The 27768-nt window shown below is 48.6% G+C and overlaps 1 protein-coding gene across 3 annotated transcripts in view; it reads left to right on the top strand.

Moving 5' to 3' along the window:
• The first annotated feature begins 4619 nt into the window (after positions 1-4619).
• Positions 4620-27768, top strand: part of LOC149467093 (solute carrier family 41 member 1-like) — a 68565-nt gene continuing 45416 nt past the window's right edge. The window contains exons 1-2 of one of the 3 annotated variants that reach the window (XM_089672291.1): positions 4620-4780; positions 24444-24769. In XM_089672291.1, coding sequence (XP_089528417.1) covers positions 24476-24769 — 294 coding nt within the window. In that variant the 5' untranslated portion in view covers positions 4620-4780; positions 24444-24475. Of the gene's footprint in view, positions 4781-13182; positions 13205-19115; positions 19200-24443; positions 24770-27768 lie in introns of those variants that run through there. The other 2 variants (XM_089672293.1, XM_089672292.1) reach the window with 2 other exon arrangements.

Raw genomic sequence — 27768 nt, 5'->3', positions numbered from 1 at the left:
AATGTGTGAAGTATCCAAAATAAGGCAACAACATAATGAATGATCCGAATCAATTCAGATCAGGGGCGTCCCTAGGCAGGTGCGGGGGGTGCCGCACCGGGTGACACCTATTGCATGGGGTGACACCGGACCCGCTCCTTGAAAAGGTACGTTTTAAAGCAAGCCGTTGATCCCCGCAGAATGGATCGGATCTGCAGATGAGCATAATGGATCGGAGTCCGATCCATTATCCTCCCCAATCCTCAGATCTGATCCATCCTGCGGGGTGTCACTAAGTGTTGTGGCACCGGGTGACACCAATCCTAGGGACGCCCCGGATTCAGATCCTTTTGTTTTATTCAGATGGGAGATCTTGGATAATCAGCTGATTCTTTTTGCATTAACATTTTTCATTATTATTTATTTATTTCAGGTACTTATATAGCTCCATCAATTTACGCAGCACTTTACATATATATTGTACATTCACATCAGTCCCTAACCCTCAAGGGGTGTACAATCTAAGGTCCCTAACCCTCAAGGGGCGTACAATCTAATGTCCCTAACTCACATTCATACATACATATACAAGGGCTAATTTAGACAGGAGCCAATTCATCTACCAGCATGTCTTTGTAGTGTGGGAGGAAACTGGAGTACTTGGAGGAAACCCATACAGGCACAGGGAGAACATGCAAACTCCAGGCAGGTGGTGCCATGGTTGGGATTTGAACCAACGTCCCTAGTGCTGCCAGGTGGAAGTGCTAACCACTTAGCCACTGTGCTGCCCATATTATTATAAAAAATGCATAAATACGAAACGGAAACATATTACAATAAACACAGGAAGGTATAAAAGTGAAATAAGATTCCTACTTATTGTGTTTGGGATGGCTGGAGATGGATTCATCAGAATCTCCGAATCATAACACAACGAATGAATCTGAAATTGAGTTGGCTCCAGTCCTTACTTTCGGATGCACGTGACTCCAGTCAATATCGTCCAATCCGCTCATTCCATTTCTCTTTGTGGGTTGGACTAGCAGGGATGACTCAGAGAGCACAAGAAATCTCCCGAACTAGCAAATTAACTCGTTAAAACGGATATAGCCAATCTTCAGAAATAACTTCTGAAAACATGAACTGATAAGGAACAACAAATAAACAAAACGAATCCGAATATACGAAAGAAATCCAAAAATCCAAAATGAATTATGAAAATGAATTACTCTAACATAACGATTACGACAAAATAAAATGATTTACTTAACGAATGAATCCGAAACGAGACAAAACTCATTTTTCCGTCATGCATATCTCTATGTTTTGCTGCAAAGGGCCGTGCTTTTACTTAACCTCCCTGGCGGTCTGATTATTTTTTAGATTTTTGGTGCTGAAAGCGGTACCATTTTTTTGCATGGAAATATGTAGTTTTTTATTGTAGGCCTGTAATTTTTAGGAATAAATCACTGAAATCTGTCCGAACAAGAGTCTAGTAAACATCCCGGGTATGATAAAACTTGAAACACGAAATCATAAATTATAATTTAATAATCATAAAAATAATAATATAATAATAATAAATGTAATTCAATAATATAATCAAACCAAAAACACTGAAATGTGAAATATAGCGCCAAGTTCGCACATCGCTGAGCAAAGTCGCAGAATCGGTTTCAGTGTCTGATGAGGAATTTCCCCCACGAATCATTATCACTCAATTCTGCAAGTAGTTCTGATTTACTATCGCTGTTCTCTAGCCGGTCTAAACCCGCTTTTGACCTAAAGGGACGCTTTTTGGACGCCATGGACGTTTCTCAGTTTCCAGGCAGAAAAAACAGTAAAAATGCAGGCAGGGCGCCGGACAAAGCACTCGGGACAAAATGTATGTGAAATGGTTTGATACAGGAATGTTATACTATGTAAAATTTGTTTGGAAAAAAATGACATTTTTTTAAATTTTCAAATTTCCCGCCGCCGTCGGCGGCGCCCGTACGTCCCGAGCGGAACACAGGAGACGGATGCCGGCATCGGCCGGAGGAGATGGCCGGGGACGCTGCAGGGAACACATCGCGGGAGTGCAGAACAAGGTAAGCTCTGCAGGGACTCCCTGTGCAACGCTGCATGGTAAGCCCGAGTGTAGCTCGGGGTTACCGCTTTTGGTACTCAAACTTTACCCCGAGCTACACTCAGGAATACCGCTAGGGAGGTTAAACAAACTTTGTTCTGTTTTACAGCCATTCCTGCGGATTTCATCTTTAACCATTTCCCGTCCGACCGATGTGCATAAATGGCCGGACAAGAGCAGTGTCGAAGCGGGTGGCCGTTTATAAATGGCCCTCATATCCATTGCCTCTACGCACTCCCTAGGAGCTCCTCCGGACACAGTGGAACACTGATCGCTGTACGAGATCTCTGTGTGAGGTCCTGATCATGTGATCACTGGTTGGCCAATCAGTGATCACATGAATAGTAGTAAGCAAGACTTCCTGACGCCATTGCTTACTACTAGTGAAATCTGTGAAATGATCACAGAGGTCACATGGTACAGGGCTATTCACAACAGGCTTGTACCATGTGACAAGCTGTGACCAATCACAGCTCTCACAGTATTTCTCAATGGCTGCAAGAATGCAGCCAGAGAGAAGGAGAAATGATTGCTTTTACAGCCTTTATGGGTGTAAAAGCAATCAGTGTAAAAAAAAAAAAAACAAACAAAAAAAACTTCATCACCCCCACAAGTAGTACAGTTGACACTGTACTGCTAGGGTGACAGTATGTTAAAAAAACCCCATAAATAATATTATAAAAAAAATACAAATTTAAAAAACATTTTGAAAAATTATAATTTTTGGTTATAAACTAATTTGGGTTTTTTTTTTTTTTTTTTACTAAAAAGATAGCTGAATACATTTTGGCCAAGAGTTATGAAGAAAGATTATTTATTTGCAAAATGTTATAAGAAAAACACTTTTTTTCAAAATTTTTGGACTTTTTCATTTATATAGCAAAAAAATAAAGATGCCAGTGGTGAATAAATGCCACCAAAATAAAGATTTATCTGTCTCAAAAAAATGCTAAAAAATTCATATGGGTACAGACAATGTTGCATGACCGCGCAATTGTCATTCAAAGTGTGATAGCACTGAAAGCTGAAAATTGGCCTGGACAGGAAGGGGGTGAAAGTGTCCGGACTGGAAGGGGGGGAAAGTCTCCGGACTGGAAGTGGTTAATATCCCAATATTCATAGACTGATGTGGATGGGTGTTCACCATTTCTGTGCCAGGCTGGGAGCCATGTGCCAGGAGCGCCATCTGCAGCATTAATGCAGGAAGGGCAGAGGGTCAGAGAGTGAAAACAGAAGAATCTGCTTTATCATTTCCTTATTCTGCTTCACCAAATCCGCCGCTCTGATATCTTCATGCAATACAAAAATGTAACTCTGGTGTTAAAAAAGAACCCTGCTGAAGCGCACAGTGCGCAGAAGTCGCCAACTGTCTGCAGAGTCAATAGCTAAAGACCTCCAAACTTCAAGTGGCCTTCAGATTAGCCCAACAACAGAGTGTAGAGAGCTTCATGGAATGGATTTCCATGGCCGAGCAGCTGCATCCAAGCCTTCCATCACCAAGTGCAATGCAAAGCGTTGGATGCCATGGTGTAAAGCACGCCGCCACTGGACTCTAGAGCAGTGGAGACGTGTTCTCTGGAGTGACCAATCACACTTCTCTGTCTGGCAATCCGATGGACAAGTCTGGGTTTGGCGGTGGCCAGGAGAACGGTATTTGCCTAACTGCATTGTGCCAAGTGTAAAGTTTAGTGGAGGGGGGATTTTGGTGTGGGGTTGTTTTTCAGGGGTTGGGCTTGGCCCCCTAGTTCCAGTGAAGGGAAGTCTTGAGGGGTCAGCATACCAAGACATTTTGGACAATTTTATGCTCCCAACTTTGTGGGAAGAGTTTGGGAATGGCCCCTTCCTGTTCCAACATGACTGCACACCAGTGCACAAAGCAAGGTCCATAAAGACATGGAGGAGCCAGTTTGGGGTGGAGGAACTTGACTGTCCTGCACAGAGTCCTGACCTCAACCCCATAGAACACCTTTGGGATGAATTAAAGCGGAGACTGCAGCCAGGCCTCCTCCCCCGACATCAGTGCCTGACCTCACAAATGTGCTTCTGGAAGAATGGTCCAACCTTCCCATAGACACCCTCCTAAACCTTGTGGACGGCCTTCCCAGAAGAGTTGAAGCTGTTATAGCTGCAAAGGGCGGGGCCAACTCAATATTGAACCCTACGGACTAAGACTGGGGGGCCATTAAAGGTCATGTGCGTGTCTAGGGGTTATATTTGGGGGTTCTAAGTCATTTTCTAGCAAAAATGCTGATTTTAATATGTGTGAAAAATTAAAAAATTGCCCGGGACGCAAAGTAGTTAAACCGGACGCATATTTTAGTAGTACGCACAGCCTGGAACACAATCCGTCATCGCCGTGACCTCGGTGAACATATATCTGTCACCCGACCTCCCCATAAACCCGGCCAGTCCCGTCTCCCCGCTCAGGGTCCCTCCTGCTTCTGTGAAGGAATTAAAGCTGAGGTGACAGAAATTTAACCCCGTCATATTAGCTGTGACGCTGAGAATGTGCCCCATCCAGGGCAGCAGCTGCCAGTCGTTGATACTGTCACTGAGACACCGAGCAGCAGACTTCATCCAGCAGCACTGAGAGCCCCCCCACCCCCCACCACCGGCCTCATTACACCAATTATCCGGACTGTATGAAGCTCTAACAACCATCAGTACTTCCAGGTAATGTCTATTATGAGTCATTGTCAGTCTTGTCATATGCACCGCTTGCATGCTGCCTGTTCATTCTTACGTTGCACATTTTAACCTCAGGGATCGTTCACATGTGCGACCGCCCTTGCCGCAGCTTTGGAAAGCAATCTGCGGTGATTCGATTTTCTGTGGCATTTGACTGATTTAATTCAATAATTATCACACCACTGCCCTGCAAACGTGGTTACAGCACGACCCCATAGGCTTGGTAATGCCCACTGAATGCAACATGCTATTTAATTTTTGCCACACGGCATCACAACCGCAGCAAGTGTACAGCGCTGAGTAGCTGCATGTCTGTGTTCAGGTGGGTGGTAAAGCCACGGCTCAGCCGTCTAGTTTAGTACCCTCCAGCCCCACATATGAACAAATTCTAAGAGCTGTTACATATTTTTGGATTAGATTTACAGTAAGTTGCACGTATAATTATTATTATACAGCATTTATATGTTATTATTATTATACAGGATTTATATATTATTATTATACAGCATTTATATATTATTATTATTATTATACAGGATTTATATATTATTATTATTATTATAATACAGGATTTATATATTATTATTATTATTATACAGGATTTATATATTATTATTATTATACAGGATTTATATTGTTATTATTATACAGGATTTATATTATTATTATACAGGATTTATATAGCGCCAACAGTTTGCTCAGCGCTTTACAATATAAAGGGAGACAATACAGTTACAATACACTTCAATACAAGAGGGATAGGTGGGCCCTGATCCTGGGAGCTTACAATCTAATTAAAAGTGTTTTTTCTGTTGTTGTTTTGGATAGAGGGAAGGATTACCCCCCCCCCCACACACACACACATTTTTTTAAATGTAAGACCTTAGTTTTGCTTTAAGGCTTCATTTAGACATGTGGGTAGGGGGTGGCAAAAATGCATGGTTGAGCAGCTATTTTGCCGCCCGACAACCACTCAGGGGCGGACTGACAACTCATGGGGCCCCCGGGCAATAGGGGATCATGGGGCCCTGTGTCCTTGCTCAAACTCAAAAAAGCCTATGAAAAAGGTACCAGGGGCATCTCATGGGGCCCCCTACTGACTCCGGGCCCTCAGGCAGTGCCCGAGTTTCCAAATGGTCAGTCCGCCCCTGCAACCGCTCAACCTTAAGCTGCCATAGACAGCGGTCGTATGTGTTGTAATTGCTTCGCTTTGCGCCTTCAGAAAAGTTTACCCGACAGGTAGCGATCGGTGAGTGGCAAGCCCGCCGAACGCCCCTCCCTAGTTGCAGCACGTTTGTCAGTTAAAACAGGCAGTGAAGAGGCATCGCATCACTTCCTCACCGCCTGCCAGTAGCCTCTGAAGAGTGATCCAAACACAGATCGGACTTCAGAGGAAAGTGAGATATAGACGCATGTCTAAATTAATATTATTATACAGGATTTATATAGCGCCAACAGTTTGCGCAGCGCTTTACAATATAAAATCTACCCTAAAGGAAAGATTTGTTGAAATCCATCATTTCTATTTGATGTGTTGCCAAGTCTTGGTCATTGGCTGTTAACCCTATCCACTCCAAATCCAAAACGTATCAATGCATTGGAAAGGTGCATCAATAAATGCCTGTCAGCAAATGAAGGAAATGCACACTGACGCATTACAAAGCACTGCTTTAACGCACCTCTACGCACATGCATAGATCTAAATGAGCCCTAAACCAAGAATAATTGTGGTGGTCATGGAATGAATTGGCGGCATCTCCCAGCCCGCAGTCTGATGAAGGGGCACAGCCCCGAAACATGTAGGTGGGGGGATTATCTATTCCAGGGTACAGTCTTGGTCTCCTTTACTGCTGAGATCTCAGGACAAGTTGTGATGTGTTTCTCCAGTGTTGGATCCAGGCATTCCATCTCTGCTTCCTCACTCCTGTTGCCAGCTCTCTAGAGCAGAGGTCCTCAACCATCGGGCCATGCCCGACTTCTAGGCCACGGCCTCCCTCCTCCCAATCAGCTGCAGACCCTTCACCTCCCAAAGTGCCTCCTAGTTTCCATAGTGCCACCTAAACTACCATAGTGGCTTGCAGTGGCCCTCAACCTTCCACAGTACCCCCAGGCCCCCTAAAAAGCCCTCACTACCCACCAACCTTCCACAATAACCTCCTAACGTCCTGCAGAGCCTCTAGATCCTCACATTGCTCCCAACAGGACCCTTGCAAAGCTCCCACCCCCCTCCAGTGACCCCATCGCCCAGTTGCCCCCAACTTCATACAGAATCCTCATCTCCTACAGGGCCACCAAGTCTTCGGTGGAGTCCCCTAACCCCCTCCAGAACCTTCATTTTCCCACAGTGACACCCAGCCCCATCCAGAACCACCATTTCCCCACAGTGACACCCAGCCCCATCCTGAGCCTTCATTTCCCTACAGTGACACCCAGCCCCATCCTGAGCCTTCATTTCCCTACAGTGACATCAAACCCCATAAACAGCCTTCAGTTCCCCACAGTGACACCCAGCCCCATACTGAGCATTAATTTCCCCACAGTGACACCCAGCCCCATACTGAGCATTCATTTCCACCCAGACCTATCCAGAACCTTAATTTCCCCACAGTAATACCCAGTCCCATCCTGAGCCTTCATTTCCCTACAGTGACATCAAGCCCCATACAGAGCCTTCATTTCTCCACAGTGACACCCATCCCCAGCCTGTGCCTTCATTTCCCTACAGTGACACCCAGTCCCATAGAGCAGCGTTTTTCAACCACTGTGCCGCGGCACACTAGTGTGCCGTGAGATATTGTCTGGTGTGCCGTGGGAAAAATTGCAATTTCATCCGTAACATGTGGCCTCGGCTCACAAATAGACCAATCATTAGAACAGCAATGGGCAAACTACGGCCCGCGGGCCGTATACGGCCCGGCGGACCTTTTAATCCGGCCTGCGGAGCGTGATACTGTCAGGATGATCTGTCCCCCTCGACGTATCTGCGCATGTGCCGGAGATCGCCGATCGGCTGCTAATGCCTGAAACTGGCACATGCGCAGATATGTCGAGGGGGACAGATCCTCATAGGAGACAGATTTTCATGCTACACCGGAACGGCGAGAGGAACGCGCGGAGCAAAGGTAAGTGAATTGACACAGGGGGGGCTTGGGGACTTAATATGGGGGATGAATTACTATATGGGGGATGAATTACTATATGGGGGATGAATTACTATAGGGGGGATGAATTACTATATGGGGGATGAATTACTATAGGGGGGATGAATTACTATATGGGGGGTGAATTACTATGGGGGATGAATTACTATATGGGGGATGAATTACTATGGGGGATGAATTACTATATGGGGGATGAATTACTATATGGGGGATGAATTACTATATGGGGGATGAATTACTATAGGGGATGAATTACTATATGGGGGATGAATTACTATGCTTACTATGGGGGAATATTACTATACTTACTATGGATGACACATACACATCATTCATCTACTCTTGGTCCGGCCCCCGGGTCCAATATATGAACCCATTGCGGCCCTCAAGTCAAAAAGTTTTTCAATAAATTTTTTTAACATTTTCTAATGGTGGTGTGCCTCGTGATTTTTTTCATGAAAAAAGTGTGCCTTTGCACAAAAAAGGTTGAAAAACACTGCCATAGAGAGCCTTCATTTCCCCACAGTGACACCCAGCCCCATCCTGAGCCTTCATTTCCACCCAGTGACATCCAGCCCCATCCTGAGCCTTAATTTCCGCCCAGTGACACCCAGCCCCATTCTGAGCCTTCATTTCCCCACAGTGACACCCAGCCCCATCCTGAGCCTTCCAGCATTTCAACACATATTTTGCATTCCAATATTTTAATTGTGTGAATAGAAACGTTTTTTGTTACCATTCGGGGAATGGAAGATTTCAGGTCTCAATAAGGTTGAAAACCACGGCTCTAAAGAGTGATTTCTGCAAAACTGCAGATGTGACCAGGGAAGGTTCTACCTGGTTATACACCTTCATCAAGTCACTACTTTGTAACTGCAATTTTATCATTTTATATACCGTATTTTTCGCACCATAAGACGCACTTTTTTCCCCCCAAAAAAGGGGGGAAAATGTCAGTGCGTCTTATGGAGCGGATACCTGAATTTGACAGATACCCGCTCCCACTTCCGTGGAGTTGTTCTTTCATCTTACCCGTTCCTCTATCCAGCGGCGCGGTCTTCCCGGCTTCTGTAGTGTGGGCATGACAGCCGGGTGCCAAGTGCGCATGCGCAGGAAGCGGTGCTTTTTGTGAATGGTAAGGCGGCACCTGGGACACATGACAGATCCCAGAAGCCGCCGGACCAATCACAAAGCGCAAGTGCTTCTCGCTCATGCGCAATGGGCACCCGGCTGTCATACCGAGCGCCATTACAGAAGCCGGGAAGACAGCGCGCGGCTGGATAGAGGAACAGGTAAGATGAAAGAACAACTCCGCGGAAGTGGGAGCGGGTATCTGTCAAATTCAGGTACCCGCTCCCCACCTCCCCAAAGGTCAGCAGTCATCCCTGTACTGTCCACAGTCTCTGGTCATCCCTCTGCTGTCCGCAGTCTCTGGTCATCTCTGTGCTGTCCGCAGTCTCTGGTCATCCCTGTACTGTGTCCGCAGTCTCTGGTCATCTCCTGTACTGTGTCCGCAGTCTCTGGTCATCCCTGTGCTGTGTCCGCAGTCTCTGGTCATCTCCTGAACTGTGTCCGCAGTCTCTGGTCATCTCCTGTACTGTGTCCGCAGTCTCTGGTCATCTCCTGTACTGTGTCCGCAGTCTCTGGTCATCCCCTGTACTGTGTCCGCAGTCTCTGGTCATCTCCTGTACTGTGTCCGCAGTCTCTGGTCATCCCCTGTACTGTGTCCGCAGTCTCTGGTCATCTCCTGTACTGTGTCCGCAGTCTCTGGTCATCCCCTGTACTGTGTCCGCAGTCTCTGGTCATCCCCTGTACTGTGTCCGCAGTCTCTGGTCATCTCCTGTACTGTGTCCGCAGTCTCTGGTCATCCCCTGCACTGTGTCCGCAGTCTCTGGTCATCCCCTGAACTGTGTCCGCAGTCTCTGGTCATCTCCTGTACTGTGTCCTCAGTCTCTGGTCATCCCTGTACTGTGTCCGCATTCTCTGGTCATCTCCTGTACTGTGTCCGCAGTCTCTGGTCATCCCCTGCACTGTGTCCGCAGTCTCTGGTCATCCCCTGCACTGTGTCCGCAGTCTGTGGTCATCCCCTGCACTGTGTCCGCAGTCTCTGGTCATCCCCTGTACTGTGTCCGCAGTCTCTGGTCATCCCCTGCACTGTGTCCGCAGTCTCTGGTCATCTCCTGCACTGTGTCTGCAGTCCATTAGTTCAGAATTTTTTTTTCCTGTTTTCTGCCTCTAAAACCTAGGTGCGTCTTATGGAGCGAAAAATACGGTAAATATCTGCACTATTGAGTGCATTCTGTATTCTTATTTTTCCACCCTTTGTACGGGATCTATGTACAAAACATTTGTTGGGTGAATGTCACAGGCATTTGAACAGAATACATGAATTCTCTCTGTATTTTCTCTATCCAGTTGGTGACCGCCCTATGGCAGCTTGCCTGCTACAGGGCGAATGCTGTGTGCAGAATCACGTATAAATGTACATCATTCTGCACTTCCCAGTAGAGCGCGCGCGTGTGTGTGTGCGCCCAGCGCGCTGCTTCTGCTGTGCTTAGTCAGCGGGTGCCGGCCAATGGATGACCGCCAACACCCGCTGATCGGCAAGGAGAGAGACAGAACTATGTAAACAAGGCAGAGCTGTGTCCTTTCAGCGGCGGTGTGCTGCATTTTGTTTCCCTGCACAGCAGGGAATAAAATCCAGCACATCCCTTGCTAAAAACACCCCCTATAGCATAAACACAGACTAGGCATGCAGTTAACCCTTTGATCGCCCTAGATGTTTAACCCCTTCCCAGAGAGTGTCATTAGTACAGCGACAGTGTATATTATTAGCACTGATCACTGTTGTCAGCAGGAATGCGGGGGAACACAGCTCTGGCACCCCCAGCACTGAATGTATGTAATGGCAAGGGGTGCTGAGATGCACTGGAGAGTCTATTGATCCTGCCTGCTGGGAGATCTATTGTCACTGGTGAGGATGTATTTCTCTGTGGTGGTCTATTGTTGCTGTGGGGGATCTATTATTGCTGTGGGGGATCTATTATTGCTGTGGGGTCAATTGTTGCTGGAAGGGATCTACTGTTGAGGGGTGTATTGCTGTTGGCTGCTGGAAGTTAATTGATGCTGGCTGCTGGGAGATCTGTTGTTGTTGCTAGGATCTATTGTTGAGGGGGGAATCTATTGTTGCTGGGGAAGGGGGTCTATTGCTGCTGGCTGCAAGGGATCTGCAACACATAGTACATAGCACCACATAATGATACTTGGCTCTATATTCTCTATAAAGAGTGGTACTGGAAGATGGGTAGGGGGTGGGACCAAGGGGCGGTGCCCGGAGGTGGGTAGAGGCACTGCTGCTCCTCTGAAAAGCGATCTGAGTGTGTTTGACGTGAAGAAGCCATTTGTTGGCTCCTCATCACCTGATTTAAACCCTGATGTGATTGCAACACAGCAGTACAACAATTAGGGGGTTAAATGAGGTGTGAGGAGGCGACACTGCCCGGTCATCCTTGACCCCCTTCCCCGTGTTCTTCAGGTAGATCTCCACCTCTTTAAGGTTGCCTACCCTGATGTGTAATCAATCCCACATTGGCCACATAACCTGTCATGATTGATTATTGAAATCATCTAAACATGAGCAAGTGATGGCAGAAAATCGCAAGAATCCACCCCTTTCCTTGGGGGGGGGGGTAACACCACGCCGTGAAATGCTGCAAATCAAGATCTTGGAAGGTAAGTATAGTGACAGCAAAAGCAGCTGAAAGCAACAAAATCCAGTCCCTGCATCATGTCAGCGGAGTCATGTATACTAGGTAGATAGGTGGGGGGGGAGGTTGGGTAGGGGGGAAGGTCCTACTTCAGAAAAGAATGTAATATGATATAATGTAACATAATACAATGTAATATAATAAAACATATTTTATAATATAGTATAAATCAAATGAAGTAGAATATAATATAGCAATGTAGCAATAATGCAGTACACTGAACATGGATGGAGCCGCCTGTAGCAGTAGCGCAGTACACTGAACATGGATGGAGCCGCCTGTAGCAGTAGCGCAGTACACTGAACATGGATGGAGCCGCCTGTAGCAGTAGCGCAGTACGCTGAACATGGATGGAGCCGCCTGTAGCAGTAGCGCAGTACACTGAATATGGAGCCGCCTGTAGCAGTAGCGCAGTACACTGAATATGGAGCCGCCTGTAGCAGTAGCGCAGTACACTGAACATGGATGGAGCCGCCTGTAGCAGTAGCGCAGTACGCTGAACATGGATGGAGCCGCCTGTAACAGTAGCACAGTACACTGAATATAGAGCCGCCTGTAGCAGTAGCGCAGTACACTGAATATGGATGGAGCCGTGTGTAGCAGTAGCGCAGTACACTGAACATGGATGGAGCCGCCTGTAGCTGTAGAGCAGTACACTAAATATGGAGCCGCCTGTAGCTGTAGCGCAGTACACTGAATATGGAGCCGCCTGTAGCAGTAGCGCAGTACACTGAATATGGAGCCGCCTGTAGCAGTAGCGCAGTACATTGAATATGGAGCCGCCTGTAGCAGTAGCGCAGTACACTGAACATGGATGGAGCCGCCAGTAGCAGTAGCACAGTGCACTGAATATGGAGCCGCCTGTAGCTGTAGCGCAGTACACTGAACATGGATGGAGCCGCCTGTAGCAGTAGCGCAGTACATTGAATATGGAGCCGCCTGTAGCAGTAGCGCAGTACACTGAACATGGATGGAGCCTCCTGTAGCAGTAGCGCAGTACACTGAACATGGATGGAGCCGCCAGTAGCAGTAGCGCAGTACACTGAACATGGATGGAGCCGCCAGTAGCAGTAGCGCAGTACACTGAATATGGAGCCGCCTGTAGCAGTAGCGCAGTACACTGAATATGGAGCCGCCTGTAGCAGTAGCGCAGTACGCTGAACATGGCGCTGCCAGTAGCAGTAGCGCAGTATACATGACTGTACTATACAGAGATGGAGGTAATTGTAGAAGAGGGATCCGTGGCGCTGCCTGTAGCAGTAGCGCAGTATGTAGCACATTGCCATGCAGTATGTAGAGAGGATCAGGCAGTGACAGTGTTAGCTGTACAGATGGCACTGCCCACAGCAGTAGCGCAGTACACGGGCGGGTCACATGGATACGGGATTGTTCAGACTTCCCGGGATGAATCCATCGGGCGGGCTCCCGGCTCTCCTCCCCCGGATCCTCCCATCCATGGTGCGGACACACGCAGACTATGGGTGAGTATGGGGGGATAATGGGGCCCCGGAGTGTTCTCATAGCGCTCCTCCGGGGCCCCCTGCGACCATACACTAGAGATCCCGGGGTGCAGGGACAGCGCTCACACCTAGAGGGCGCCCGCCTGACAACACCGACACGAGCGCCACCATCTTGTCTCCATAGAGCTGGAAGGGGGGGATGGGCAGGATGCTTTATACATCATTTCTGTCCTCTGTATTCATCCTCCTCTTCCTTCATAAATTACAATAAAGGCCACAAAAATATTATCAGAGGATAAGAATCATCCCAGAGTGGAATGGATGGTATAACTGGCCTCTGCAGGAAATCAGAGACGTCATTTGTAGACATAAAACTACCAGTTGTGTCAGGACACCGCTACTGCCATTGTGGCCGACACTGCCATGCAACCTTTCCATTAGGACTCATGCACACGGTGCATACAATACTGACATGTACACAGGATGCTGCTGGCAGGAAGATGCTGAGTACAAAAAGCGTAAATGGACGCTGCCCTGCTCGCCAATCGCCGCCGCTGTCCAGTGTGGAAACCTGAAAACTATATTCACTAGGCAGCGGTGCAGGCGGAGATACTTAGCGACACTTCTTTCCCCTCTGGGACGGACCGCCGGGCATCCCACCAGGGTGGCCCCTCAGATTGCGTCTTCCTCGCCGCTGGAAGCCAGGACCAAGGTATTATAGCTGGGAATTGCACCCAAGAACTAGGCCACACTCGCTCAGGTAAAAAATAAAAAAAGTGTCAAAAACATGCGTGCAAAAAAACAAAAAGCATTGGTGTGAACCAGGCCTGAAATGCATTGAAATAAAAAATGCTCACGTGTTGTGTTTTGATGCTTTTTTTGACTCACATGACTTATGAAAAACGCACCCTAAACGTGTTAAAATCGATGCAAAATTGCGTGTTTTCGGCGGCCATTATCGGCACTTTTTTTTCTATCGGAAAAATGCAGAAATGCTATTTTCAGCCGATATATTGGTGCATCCCTAGGACACAGTCATAAAAATCGCATACAAGTGCAAAAATATTATGTAATGTAGTATATTTTGTATTATGTCATTTCAGAAGTCATTGCCAGTCTTTTTAAATCTGCAGCCTTCATTAAAAGAATCCCTGGTGATCCTGCCATGGCGGTCCTTGTTCAGGCACTTCCTATTATCGGGTGACAACGCTCTGTTCCTGTCCCCCATTTATACATTCGGGGGTTCAGATCTACATAAAGAGAACCTCCTTACATTTCTCTTCTCTGTCCCATCCTACCCCATCTACTAAGTTGTCCTAAAAAATAAATTTTCCTACCCAGGACATCCAGTGGTTTTGGCTCAAACGTTGCATGCTGGGTCCGGTGCCGCCATCTTTTTTTTCCTATGTCATCAAGGGGCCCTCTTACTTTTCCTGATGACATGACGGCATACCACCACGTATGCACAGCGTGCCAGATATTTCTGGGTGCATGCGCAGAATCTTCAGCACACGCTCAGTGTGACTTTTAATGCCTAAAGCCTACTGGGTTGTGTGACGAAGGCTGCGGGTTGCTGAGGCTATGTCATTCCTGCCTAGGCAAGAAAGACGGAAGCCCCTGCATCCTTTTCTAAGAAAAAGTATCTGTAAAAAGAAAAAAAAGTTTGCCAACGTAGTATGGGGGAGGGGGGGGGGGAGTCAAATAAGTTGAAAGGGAGAATGAAGGTCCCCTTTAACCAGCTGCACATGCTCATCTTCCCTTTACTCCCCCCCACCACTCCAGTCAAGGAGGAAGCCCTGTGTTAGTATAACTTGTGACATGGAGCTTACACCGGGATGAGGACTACCCTCCCCCGTCACTGGATGTGTGTGTGGTTAGCGTTGTCACATGCAACTAAGGGGAGTCTCATGCTCCTGTAAGTATCAGGAAGATATGTGTTGTAGGTGAACCTACCATCAAGAGGTTCCTGCTGCTTTGATTGCATGCACAGGTTTACATTCAGGTTTCCTTCAATATAAACAGTGTCATCAATGAGCACAAATGTTTTTTAACCACTAGCCCCCCGGGCACTTCTACCCCCTTCCTGCCTACCGGGCACTTATACCCCCTTCCTGCCCAGGCCAATTTCCAGCTTTCAGCGCTGTCACACTTTGAATGACAATTGCGCGGTCATGCAACACTGTACCCATATGATATTTTTATCATTTTTTTGTGACAGATAGAGCTTTATTTTGGTGGTATTTAATCACCTCTGGGATTTTTATTTTTTCTTAAACAAACCAAAAACCACTGAAAATTTTGAAAAAAAATTTTTTTTTCTTAGTTTTTGTTATAACATTTTGTAAATAAGTGATTTTTCTCCTTCACTGATGTGCGCTAATGAGGCTGCACTGATGGGCACTGATAGGCTGCACTGATGGACACTGATAGGTGGCACTGATGGACACTGATAGGTGGCACTGATGGGCACTGATGAGGAGGCACTGGTAGGTGGCACTGATGGGCATTGACAGGCATCACTAATGGGCACTGAAAGACAGCACTGATACATGGCACTGATAGGCAGCACTGATAGGCGGCACTGACTGGCACTAATAGGAGGCACTGACTGGCACTGTTAGGCGGCACTGACTGGCACTGTTAGGCGGCACTGACAGGCACTGATAGGCAGCACTGATGCACACTGATAGGCAGCACTGACTGGCACTGATAGGCGGCACTGATTGGCAGCACTGATAGGTGGCACTGATTGGCATTGATAGGTGGCACTGACTGACACTGATGGATGACACTGAAAGGCAGCTCAGATGGGCACTGCTATGTGGCATTGATGTGCACTGGTAGGCACTGATGGGCACTGGCACGAGGCACTGATGGACACTGACAGGTTGCACTGCTGGGGCTACACTGATCATCAGGGCACACTGATCATCAGTGCCCTAATGATCAGTGTACATGTCCCCTCCGCGGAAAGATGATTACCGGCTCTCCTCTCCTCTGTCAGCGTGACAGCTCGAGAGGAGAGAAATGCCGATAACCGGCATTTCCCTGTTTACATGTGATCAGCTGTGATTGGACACAGCTCATCACATGACCGAGCCGACATCTTTGACTCTTTCCGTGATCGGTGATCCACTGTGTCCGAGGGACACAGCGCACCGCCAATCGCCGCGCTTCCTGATCCGCGCGTGTGCAGTGAGAATGGAAGGACGTCATATGACGTCCTCCCAGAACGAGAGAACCGCCTTGCACCTGTCATATTACTATATGGCGGGCGGGAGGTTGTTTAAATGGTTGTAAACCTCAGACATGAAATATGTACAAAGCATATCCCTCTACAGTGTGTACGTGTCTCAATCCAGAGCACTGAGTGTCATTTCTGTCTGCTGCTTCATTTCTCTGCTATCAGCATGAGTCACTTCTCACAAGTTTTAACGACACCAAGAGAAAAATGGTGACGGGATGGATCTCCAGCAGATTGACAGCCTCAACTGTGTTCCTGTGAGCTGTGTGGAGGGGGGTGTGCCCCTTCCCTCTAATCAGGTCTCAGAACGCTCCTAACTGAGCTCTGCAGTGTGTAATTTCAGCTCTCTGCCTCCTTTTTTCTTAACTCACAGACGATCTTATAAATTCAGCATTTTGAATGGCTGTAGAGAAGAGGATATCACAGATAGACAGGTACAACTTATATAGGAGGATTTGTTTCATCTCTTTGTATCACCTGAGGATAGTCAATTCACTGGAAGAGTTTACAAGAACTTTAAAGTGGAGCTCCACCCAAAAGGGGAAGTTCCGCTTTAAGGACTGGTCCCCCGCTCCCCATTAGGGATTGGCACCTTTGGGGGGCGGGGGGGTACCCGAATTTGACAGGTACCCGCTCCCACTTCCGGTCCGATCGCCTAGGCCAGTGATGGCGAACCCGTGGCACGCGTGCCACAGCCGGCACGCCGAGCCTTATCTGTGGGCACGCCAGGAGAATACCGTATTTTTCGCTCCATAAGACGCACTTTTTTTTCCCCCAAAAAAGGGGGGAAAATGTCAGTGCGTCTTATGGAGCGAATATAGAGCGGCCGGTCCGGTATTTCCACCGCCGCCGTGTCAGAATACCGGGCCGACCGCTCAGCTCTGCAGTGGGACCGTACCTGTCCCTCTATCCAGCGGCGCGCTGTCTTCCCGGCTTCTGTAGTGTGCGTGACAGCCGGGTCCCAAGTGCGCATGCGCAAGAAGCAGTGCTCTTTGTGAATGGTAAGGCGGTACCTGGGACACATGACAGATCCCAGAAGCCGCCGGACCAATCACAAAGCGCAGCGCTTCTCGCGCATGTGCACTGGGCATCCGGCTGTCCGACGTGCGCCCACACTACAGAAGCCGGGAAGACAGCGCGCGGCTGGATAGAGGAACAGGTAAGATAAAAAAAAAACTCTGCGGAAGTAAGAGCGGGTACCTGTCAAATTCAGGTACCCGCTCCCCCCCCCTCCCCAAAGGTCAGCAGTCATCTGTACTGTCCGCAGTCTCTGGTCATCCCTGTACTGTCCGCAGTCTCTGGTCATCCCTGTACTGTCCGCAGTCTCTGGTCATCCCTGTACTGTGTCCGCAGTCTCTGGTCATCCCTGTACTGTGTCCGCAGTCTCTGGTCATCCCTGTACTGTGTCCGCAGTCTCTGGTCATCCCCTGTACTGTGTCCGCAGTCTCTGGTGATCCCCTGTACTGTGTCCGCAGTCTCTGGTCATCCCCTGTACTGTGTCCGCAGTCTCTGGTCATCCCCTGTACTGTGTCCGCAGTCTCTGGTCATCCCCTGTACTGTGTCCGCAGTCTCTGGTCATCCCCTGTACTGTGTCCGCAGTCTCTGGTCATCTCCTGTACTGTCCGCAGTCTCTGGTCATCCCTGTACTGTGTCCGCAGTCTCTGGTCATCCCTGTACTGTGTCTGCAGTCTCTGGTTATCCCTGTACTGTGTCTGCAGTCTCTGGTCATCTCCTGTACTATGTCCGCAGTCTCTGGTCATCCCCTGCACTGTGTCTGCAGTCTCTGGTCATCTCCTGTACTGTGTCTGCAGTCTCTGGTTATCCCTGTACTGTGTCCGCAGTCTCTGGTCATCCCTGTACTGTCCGCAGTCTCTGGTCATCCCTGTACTGTGTCTGCAGTCTCTGGTTATCCCTGTACTGTGTCTGCAGTCTCTGGTCATCCCTGTACTATGTCCGCAGTCTCTGGTCATCCCTGTACTGTGTCCGCAGTCTCTGGTCATCCCTGTACTGTGTCCGCAGTCTCTGGTCATATCCTGTACTGTCCGCAGTCTCTGGTCATCCCTGTACTGTCCGCAGTCTCTGGTCATCCCTGTACTGTCCGCAGTCTCTGGTCATCCCTGTACTGTTAATTAGTTTGCACTACTGTACGAGTTGTTTTTTCTAAACCAAAAGCTCGATATTCAGGTTTCATTGCAGTGTTGGCACTTTGAAAGAAATAAGTTGGTTTTGGGTTGCAGTTTGGGCACTCGGGCTCAAAAAGGTTCGCCATCACTGGCCTAGGCGATCGAAAGCAGAAGGTGTCCTCCCTCCCTGTAGTCTTCTAGGACACGTGACAGGTCCCAGAAGACGATGGGGCCATTCATGAAGCGCAGCACTACTCGCACATGTGCAGTGGGTACCCGGCTGTGAAGCCGTAAGCTGTCACAGCCGGGTGCCCACACTGAAGATGTCGGCCTCCTGGAATCCAGGACGGCCGGTGAAACGGGCTGCGGGGGACACACCACAGGACCGAGGGACAGGTAAGTGGCTGTTTTTTAAAAGTCAGCAGCTACAGTTTTTCTAGCTGTTGCCTTTTATTTTTGACTGGGTAAGCGGAACTCCACTTTAAGTTGTAACTGAGATCTAACTGGTCACTCTTTCCTCCTTTGTCTCGGTTCACAGTACTGCTGCCTGAAAGTCACGTGACTTGCTGTGCGACTTTGCCAGGCGACTTGAGTACTACTTTGAAGCAACTCTGAAGCAACTTTGAAGCGACTTTCAGGGAATGCCCAGGTAATCTTCCTGTAATGTCGGATCCAAATCACATCAATATAGATAAGGAGACGACTTCCATTAAAGTCTATGGGCACAAGCTGGATAGAAGTCGCCTTGAAGTAGTACAGGAACCTTTTCTAAAGTCAGAGCGACTTCAGTAGTGATAATTAGGACGGCTCTCATTGACTAACATGGGATTTCACATGTCATGTGACTTGGGGTCTCACAAGTCGTAGAGTTTGAACCGAGCCTTACGCTGCCCATGTGTCTCTTCTTGCTTTGACTCCTCTTTTCACCCTGTGTAGCAAAGTCCCATATTCATCACCCTCCCCGATTAGTAACGGGTTATCGCTGGCCCTAAAAACAGGTGTGAGTATATTTATATCTGCTGAGATCATCCTATGTGGAATGGGACACCGACACCCCGATCCACGGGTGGGAGAGCAAGATGGCGGCTGACGTCAGCGGAGGACTCCAGTCCAGGCATTCTGCTTGGTCACAAGAATTCCCGAAGATCTATCTGAGTGCGGCGTTGACATGGCTTAGGGTGATTCATTGTGTCAGGCCATTCACAAATGCAGACGGGAATGTTGGCGTTTGTAAATATTTCAGGATCCTGATCCGATCGGTTCTCGTCTTTTCTCATCAGGCTGATGATCGATTGAAAACTGTGTATTGCTATGTTTTCAGTTAAGAAGACTTTGGGGGTCTACATGTTAAAAATTCCATTCCATTATGACCATCCATCAAAGCATGAACTCCACTAGACCTCTGAAGGTATGCTGTGGTATGTGACACCAAGCCTTCAGTGGCATATCCTTTAACTCCTGTAAGTTGCAAGGTGGGGCCTCCATGGATCAGACTTGTTTTTCCAGCACTTCCCACAAATGCTTGAATGGACTGAGGTCTGGAGAATTTGGAGGCCAAGTCAACACTTCGAACTTGTGTTCCTCAAACCATTCTTGAATTCATCAGACCAGGCCACCTTCTTTCATTGCTCCGTGGTAAAGTTCTTTCGCTCACATGCCCTTTAAAGGTGCTTTTGGCTGTGGACACGGGTCAGCATGGGCACCCTGACCAGTCTTCAGCCACACAGCCCCCATACACAACAATCTGCGATTCTCTGTGTGTTCTGACACCTTTCTGTCAGAACCAGCATTAACCTTTTCAGCTGTTTGAGTTATTGAAGCTCTTCTATTGGATCGGACTACACAGTACAGCCTTCATTCCCCACGTCCGTCAATGAGCCTTGGTCGCCCATTACCCTGTCGCCGGTTCCCTGTTGTTTCTTCCTTGGACCACCTTTGGTCAGTCCTGATGACTGCAGACTGGGAACCTCCTACATGAACTTCAGTTTTGGAGTTGTTCTGACCCGTTCGTCTAGCTATTTACCCTTGTCAAAGTTTCTCAAAACCTTACGCTTGCCCATTTTTTTTTCTGCTCCCAACACAACTTCAGGGACAACATGTTCACTTGCTGCCTAATATATCCCACCTACGTTCAGCTGCCATTCTAATGAGATAATCAATGCTATCTGTCAGTGGTGAGAAATTTGTGACTGGTATTTTTCTAAAATACTTCAATAAAAACAAAAACTGCATTATGGTCACTAATGGTGCTGATGATCATAGGAGATAATAATATTGCAAACAATACAGGGGTTCAGTCATCTGCATGAAAATGTTTCTATGCCCCCAATAATGTAAGGAACGTGTAGCAGACGTAGAGTACTCATAGGTTTTCATCATTGCAGTTGCATTTAAAGTGTTACTAAACCCAGGACCCTGCATTCACTATATCTGGTCTCCCCGGACCCTGCAATCACTATATCTGGTCTCCCCAGACCCTGCATTCACTATATCCGGTCTCCCCGGACCCTGCATTCACTATATCTGGTCTCCCCGGACCCTGCATTCACTATATCCGGTCTCCCCGGACCCTGCATTCACTATATCCGGTCTCCCTGGACCCTGCATTCACTATATCCGGTCTCCTCGGACCCTGCATTCACTATATCTGGTCTCCCCGGACCCTGCATTCACTATATCCGGTCTCCTCGGACCCCGCATTCACTATATCTGGTCTCCCTGGACCCTGCATTCACTGTATCTGGTCTCCCCAGACCCTGCATTCACTGTATCCGCTCTCCCCGGACCCTGCATTCACTATATCCGGTCTCCCTGGACCCTGCATTCACTGTATCTGGTCCCCCAGACCCTGCATTCACTGTATCCGCTCTCCCCGGACCCTGCATTCACTATATTTGGTCTCCCCGGACCCCGCATTCACTATATCTGGTCTCCCTGGACCCTGCATTCACTGTATCTGGTCTCCCCGGACCCTGCATTCACTGTATCCGCTCTCCCCGGACCCTGCATTTACTATATTTGGTCTCCCCGGACCCTGCATTCACTGTATCTGGTCTCCCCGGACCTGCATTCACTGTATCCGCTCTCCCCGGACCCTGCATTTACTATATTTGGTCTCCCCGGACCCTGCATTCACTGTATCTGGTCTCCCCGGACCTGCATTCACTATATCTGGTCTCCCCGGACCCTGCATTCACTATATCTGGTCTCCTCGGACCCCGCATTCACTATATCTGGTCTCCCTGGACCCTGCATTCACTGTATCTGGTCTCCCCAGACCCTGCATTCACTGTATCCGCTCTCCCCGGACCCTGCATTCACTATATCCGGTCTCCCTGGACCCTGCATTCACTGTATCTGTTCTCCCCAGACCCTGCATTCACTGTATCCGCTCTCCCCGGACCCTGCATTCACTATATTTGGTCTCCCCGTACCCCGCATTCACTATATCTGGTCTCCCTGGACCCTGCATTCACTGTATCTGGTCTCCCCGGACCCTGCATTCACTGTATCCGCTCTCCCCGGACCCTGCATTTACTATATTTGGTCTCCCCGGACCCTGCATTCACTGTATCTGGTCTCCCCGGACCTGCATTCACTGTATCCGCTCTCCCCGGACCCCGCATTCACTATATCTGGTCTCCCCGGACCCTGCATTCACTGTATCTGGTCTCCCCAGACCCTGCATTCACTGTATCCGCTCTCCCCGGACCCTGCATTCACTATATTTGGTCTCCCCGGACCCCGCATTCACTATATCTGGTCTCCCTGGACCCTGCATTCACTGTATCTGGTCTCCCCGGACCCTGCATTCACTGTATCCGCTCTCCCCGACCCTGCATTCACTATATCCGGTCTCCCCGGACCCTGCATTCACTATATCCGGTCTCCTCGGACCCTGCATTCACTATATCTGGTCTCCCCGGACCCTGCATTCACTATATCTGGTCTCCTCGGACCCCGCATTCACTATATCTGGTCTCCCTGGACCCTGCATTCACTGTATCTGGTCTCCCCGGACCCTGCATTCACTGTATCCGCTCTCCCCGGACCCTGCATTCACTATATTTGGTCTCCCCGGACCCTGCATTCACTATATCCGGTCTCCTCGGACCCTGCATTCACTATATCTGGTCTCCCTGAACCCTGCATTCACTATATCTGGTCTCCTCGGACCCTGCATTCACTATATCCGCTCTCCCCGGACCCTGCATTCACTATATCTGGTCTCCCCAAACCCTGCATTCACTATATCTGGTGTCCCCGGACCCTGCATTCACTATATCTGGTCTCCCAGGACCCTGCATTCACTATATCCGGTCTCCCCGGACCCTGCATTCACTATATCCGGTCTCCCCGGACCCTGCATTCATTATATCTGGTGTCCCCGGACCCTACATTTACTATATCTGGTCTCCCCAAACCCTGCATTCACTATATCTGGTGTCCCCAAACCCTGCATTCACTATATCTGGTGTCCCCGGACCCTGCATTCACTATATCTGGTCTCCCAGGACCCTGCATTCACTATATCCGGTCTCCCCGGACCCTGCATTCACTATATCCGGTCTCCCCGGACCCTGCATTCACTATATCCGGTCTCCCCGGACCCTGCATTCATTATATCTGGTGTCCCTGGACCCTACATTCACTATATCTGGTCCCCCCGGACCCTGCATTCACTATATCCGGTCCCCCCGGACCCTGCATTCACTATATCTGCTCTCCCCGGACCCTGCATTCACTATATCTGGTATCCCACAGTACACACAACACGGAAATGCAATTATTTTAGTAAATATAAACTGCTAAATCCCTTTTCCCATCAGCAGTATATAGCAGTCTTGTGACATCTATCAGTGTCTAGCTGAGCACTGATTAAAACTTGTAGGAGGAGTTTTCATTCTCTGACTGTCCTATGAGGCTGCATAACCCCTGACCCTCTGTCTGGAGTCCAGTTTGTCCAGTTCAGTGCTGATTGGCTTTTGCTGATCACATGCGCCCTCTCAAAGCAAAAAAAACCCTCTTTAGCAATACACACTACACTGAGCATGTGAAGAGTGACTCCAAACCTCTGTTCTATCAGGAGATATTTAGGGGACAATAGAAGAAGGAGAGGATCAGAGAAAACAGGATCAAACATCCTGATGCAGGGCATCAATGTACATTGTAAGCTCCACAAGCAGGGCCCTCCTGTTCCTTCTTTACTGAAATGTATTGTAATTGTACTGTCTCCCTTCTATTGTAAAGCGCTGAGCAAACTGTTGGCGTTGAGGATGTTACCTATGGTGGTCTGCATGCTAATCCATCCTGCTTGGGAACAGAGGCGGACTGACCATTTGGGAACTCAGGTACTGCCCAAGGGCCGGGGTCAGTAGGGGGCCCCATGAAATGCCCCTGGTACCTTTTAGAGGCTTTTTTGGGTGTGCTTTGACTGTGGGCAAGCACACAGGGGCCCCATGATCCCCTATTGTCCGGGGGCCCCATGAGTTGTCAGTCCGCCCCTGCTTGGGAACACCCACCCACCAAGGCATTTTGATGGTTGCATAACTCCTAAGAACCAGTCCACTGCTTTCATCAGGGCTGAGGGCTCTGGAGAGGAGTACTGAGGCAAGGTACTGTAATGTCTTCAGGAAGCTATATACAGCATCCTGCCGGCTCCTCCTACCAGCTGTGATCTGCCTGCATTGCATAGAGAAGCACAGAGACCCAGTGATGATGTCACTAGGTATAACATTAGCAGATGTAATAAAAACAGGTTTCCTCAGTATGTCGATGAGGGGAGATGGAGGAACCAGGGAAGGTTAAATATAAACTTCAGCTTTAAGGGTTCCAGGTTGTACTCCGCAGTAATCAGCAGTGTAAACACAATCGTTATCTTTTATCTCTGCAGTGTGACGAGCTCCTGAGCACAGCCAGGTCACCATGAAGGGTGAGGAGACCCGGCAGAGAAGGAAGGAGGGTCGTGGCAAAAACGGAGAGCGTTCCAAGCAAAGAGCAAAGCACAAGGCCAAGCACAACGAGAGTCGAGCCCCGGCCCGGGAGATGGTGGAAGAAGAGCTGCCGGTCATTCCTGAGAAGCGCCCCGTAGAGAGGAAGCCTCCTATGCCCAAACCCGGGGATGAGTCCTCATTTTCCATCGCCCTCCAGGTCCTGTTCCCGTACCTGCTGGCAGGACTGGGCATGGTCTTAGCTGGGATGGTATTGGACGTGGTGCAGGTAAGAACATTCTGAGGGTGTAGGAAATATCAGGGCTTGGGATGAATAGACACGGGATGGTTCCTCAATGGCCAAACTCTTGTACAAACATCTGAGAGCGCCCATCAAGGGAAGTCCAAATGTGACCTCCAGCCTTCCCTTCAGTCTTGCACAGTTGTACCGGCTCCTTTCCTGGACTGACATGGCTTCCTCTGATTTCACTGCACACTGTGATCTTCTCACAATGTGCATTAGAAGGTGCAGCAAGTCAGATAGAACCTACCTCATTTCCTGGAAGGGAGACTGCCACCATCATTTAGCTCTTTCCTCTCCAGCCTGAATGGCCTTGGCCAGCCCCTTTCATTCATTGGATTTCAGCTTTTTCAATTATGGGGGTTCATCATCACATGTGGGTGTTACTTAGGGCAGTTTGTATGCAAATACTGCCTAGGAATACCCACTCCTCCAGGCTGACACCCACTCATCAAGACATTTTGATATTGATGTAACTGTTCCAGGGCCGGACTGACAACTCATGGGGTCCCCAGGCAATAGGGGTTCATGGAGCCCCTTGTGTCCTTGCCCAAACTCAAAAAAGCCTATGAAAAAGGTACCAAGGGCATCTCATGGGGCCCCCTACTGACCCCGGGCCCTCGGGCAGTGCTCGAGTTTCCAAATGGTCAGTCCGCCCCTGAACTGTTCCCAACTGTTCCCAAGATACGCAAGAGGGCGCAATATAAGTGAAGCAAATTATGTCATTTTCCTCCCCAGCCTGAATGGCCCTGGCCAGCCCCTTTCATTCATTGGATTTCAGCTTTTTCAATTATGGGGGTTCATTATCACATGTGGGTGTTACGTAAGGCAGTTTGTATGCAAATACTGCCTAGGAACGCCCACTCCAGGCTGACACCCACTCATCAAGACATTTTGATACTGATGGAACTGTTCCAGGGGCGGACTGACAATTCATGGGGCCCCCAGGCAATAGGGGTTCATGGAGCCCCTGTGTCCTTGCCCAAACTCAAAAAAGCCTATGAGAAAAGGTACCAGGGGCATCTCATGGGGCCCCCTACTGACCCCGGGCCCTCGGGCAGTGCTCGAGTTTCCAAATGGTCAGTCCGCCCCTGAACTGTTCCCAAGATACACAAGAGGGCGCAATCTAAGTGCAGCAAATTATGTCATTTTCCTCCCCAGCCTGAATGGCCCTGGCCAGCCCCTTTTATTCATTGGATTTCAGCTTTTTCAATTTTGGGGGTTCATCATCACATGTGGGTGTTACTTAGGGCAGATTGTATGCAAATACTGCCTAGGAACGCCCACTCCTCCAGGCTGACACCTACTCATCAAGACATCCTGATATTGATGTAACTGTTTCCAAGAGCCAACCCAGTGCATTCATCAGGGCTGCGTGCTTTTGAGGGGAGTACTGTGGACAGGAAGCTGTGATGTTGTCAGGAAGCTATGTACAGCACCCTGCTGGCTCCTCCCACCTGCTGTGTTCTGCCTGCATTTCATAGAGAAGCAGAGAGGCTTGATAATGATATAATTGGGGGAAAAATACATAATGTGATGAAATTGGAAGGGTTTTATTTTAAAAAAATCAATAGAATGTTGATGAGTGTATTTAGAATTTGTGCTGCCTTAGGCAACACAAAAGACCAGCCCACACACCATAGCCCCTGCTAACCCCTGAGCCCCCCACTTGGAAAGAGACTCACCATCACAATGGCTCCCTTCCCAGAGTCTCATGCCCACTCCCATGGCTCCCAGGAGAACGGCCCATGGCTCTCATGGCTCCACTGCCCAGGAGAACCAGCTTCCCTTCTTCCAGAAGACTGCTCTCCCCTCACTCCGCCCTGCCGTTCAGGCCCTGTGCCCAGAAAAACCAACATCCCAAACCAACAGGACCAATGTCCTTTGATTTGTTTGTAGTGTGTTGCGCACAAGTTGTGCGTTTTGTTTGTTAAAATGACCTAGTGCAGCTCCTCAGCAGATAGAACGAATATCTGCAGTAACACATAGATACGCAACAGGGCGCAATCTAAGTGCAGCAAATTATGTCATTTTATTAGAAAAAAGCAAACTATCCACCCACATGTAACAGGATAAAAAGCACATGTTGTACGCTCTAGAGCTGTCATCAGTGGAATCAAGCAGGCTTGAGAAAGGCATTGCCGCCTCAAAACACTTAGCCACGCCCCCTCCCTGCCTCCCGGCGTCTGATGTCACAAGCTCTGTTTCCATGCCGTCAGATCGGCTTCTCTGCATTACAGTGCCTGGGTGTCGGTGGATGTGCTTTAATTTGGACTGCTTGGGATTCCATTGATGACAGGTCTAGAGCAATGGTGTCCAAACTGTGGCCCTGGGGCCAGCTGTGATCCTTTGCTTGCTTTAATCCTGCCCTTGGGACACTATTTCATGATACCAACAATAGGGCAAAATTCCTCCAGTGACACCAATGAAGGGGCACAATTTCTCCCAATGACATACAGCTGACGTCGGGACCTTTTATGCTCCCACTGGTCACAGTCCAGCCCCCCTGAAGTCTGAAGGAAAAGTAAACTGTCCCTTTGTTCAGAAAGTAATGAGACCCCTGCTCTAGAGCATACTACATGTGTTTTTATCCTGTTACATGTGAGTGGCTAATTTGCTTTTTACAAATAAAATGACATAATTTACTGCACTTAGAGCACGCCCTCTTTTGTCTCTTTTCTTCCTAATAAAGGGAGTTGTTGGTAAATCTTAAGACAGAACTCCAGGCACGGCGATTTTTGCAGATTTTAATTAATAAAAAAATGTTACCTTTCTTTATGTGTATTACATTGCTGGATCTCCTAAGGCCCCATGTACACAGGACGTTTCTGAACGATGGAAACTGACTGCTGGAAAATGTAGGTTAAAAAACGTCTGTTTATCCGCGTTTGCATAAAGCGTTTATGCGCATTTGCGTTTAGAAGCTTTTTTTTAAAGATAAGCGCAGGAGAATAACTGATTAAAAATTTACTTGTGAGCCAATAAGT

The sequence above is a fragment of the Staurois parvus genome, unplaced genomic scaffold (assembly GCF_062004578.1).
Source record: "Staurois parvus isolate SC_StPar_1 unplaced genomic scaffold, SC_StPar_1.0 ptg000124l, whole genome shotgun sequence".
In the NCBI taxonomy this organism is placed as follows: Eukaryota; Metazoa; Chordata; class Amphibia; order Anura; family Ranidae; genus Staurois; species Staurois parvus.
Note: the sequence above shows the minus strand (reverse complement) of the source record. Positions and strands in the feature narration are given on the sequence as shown.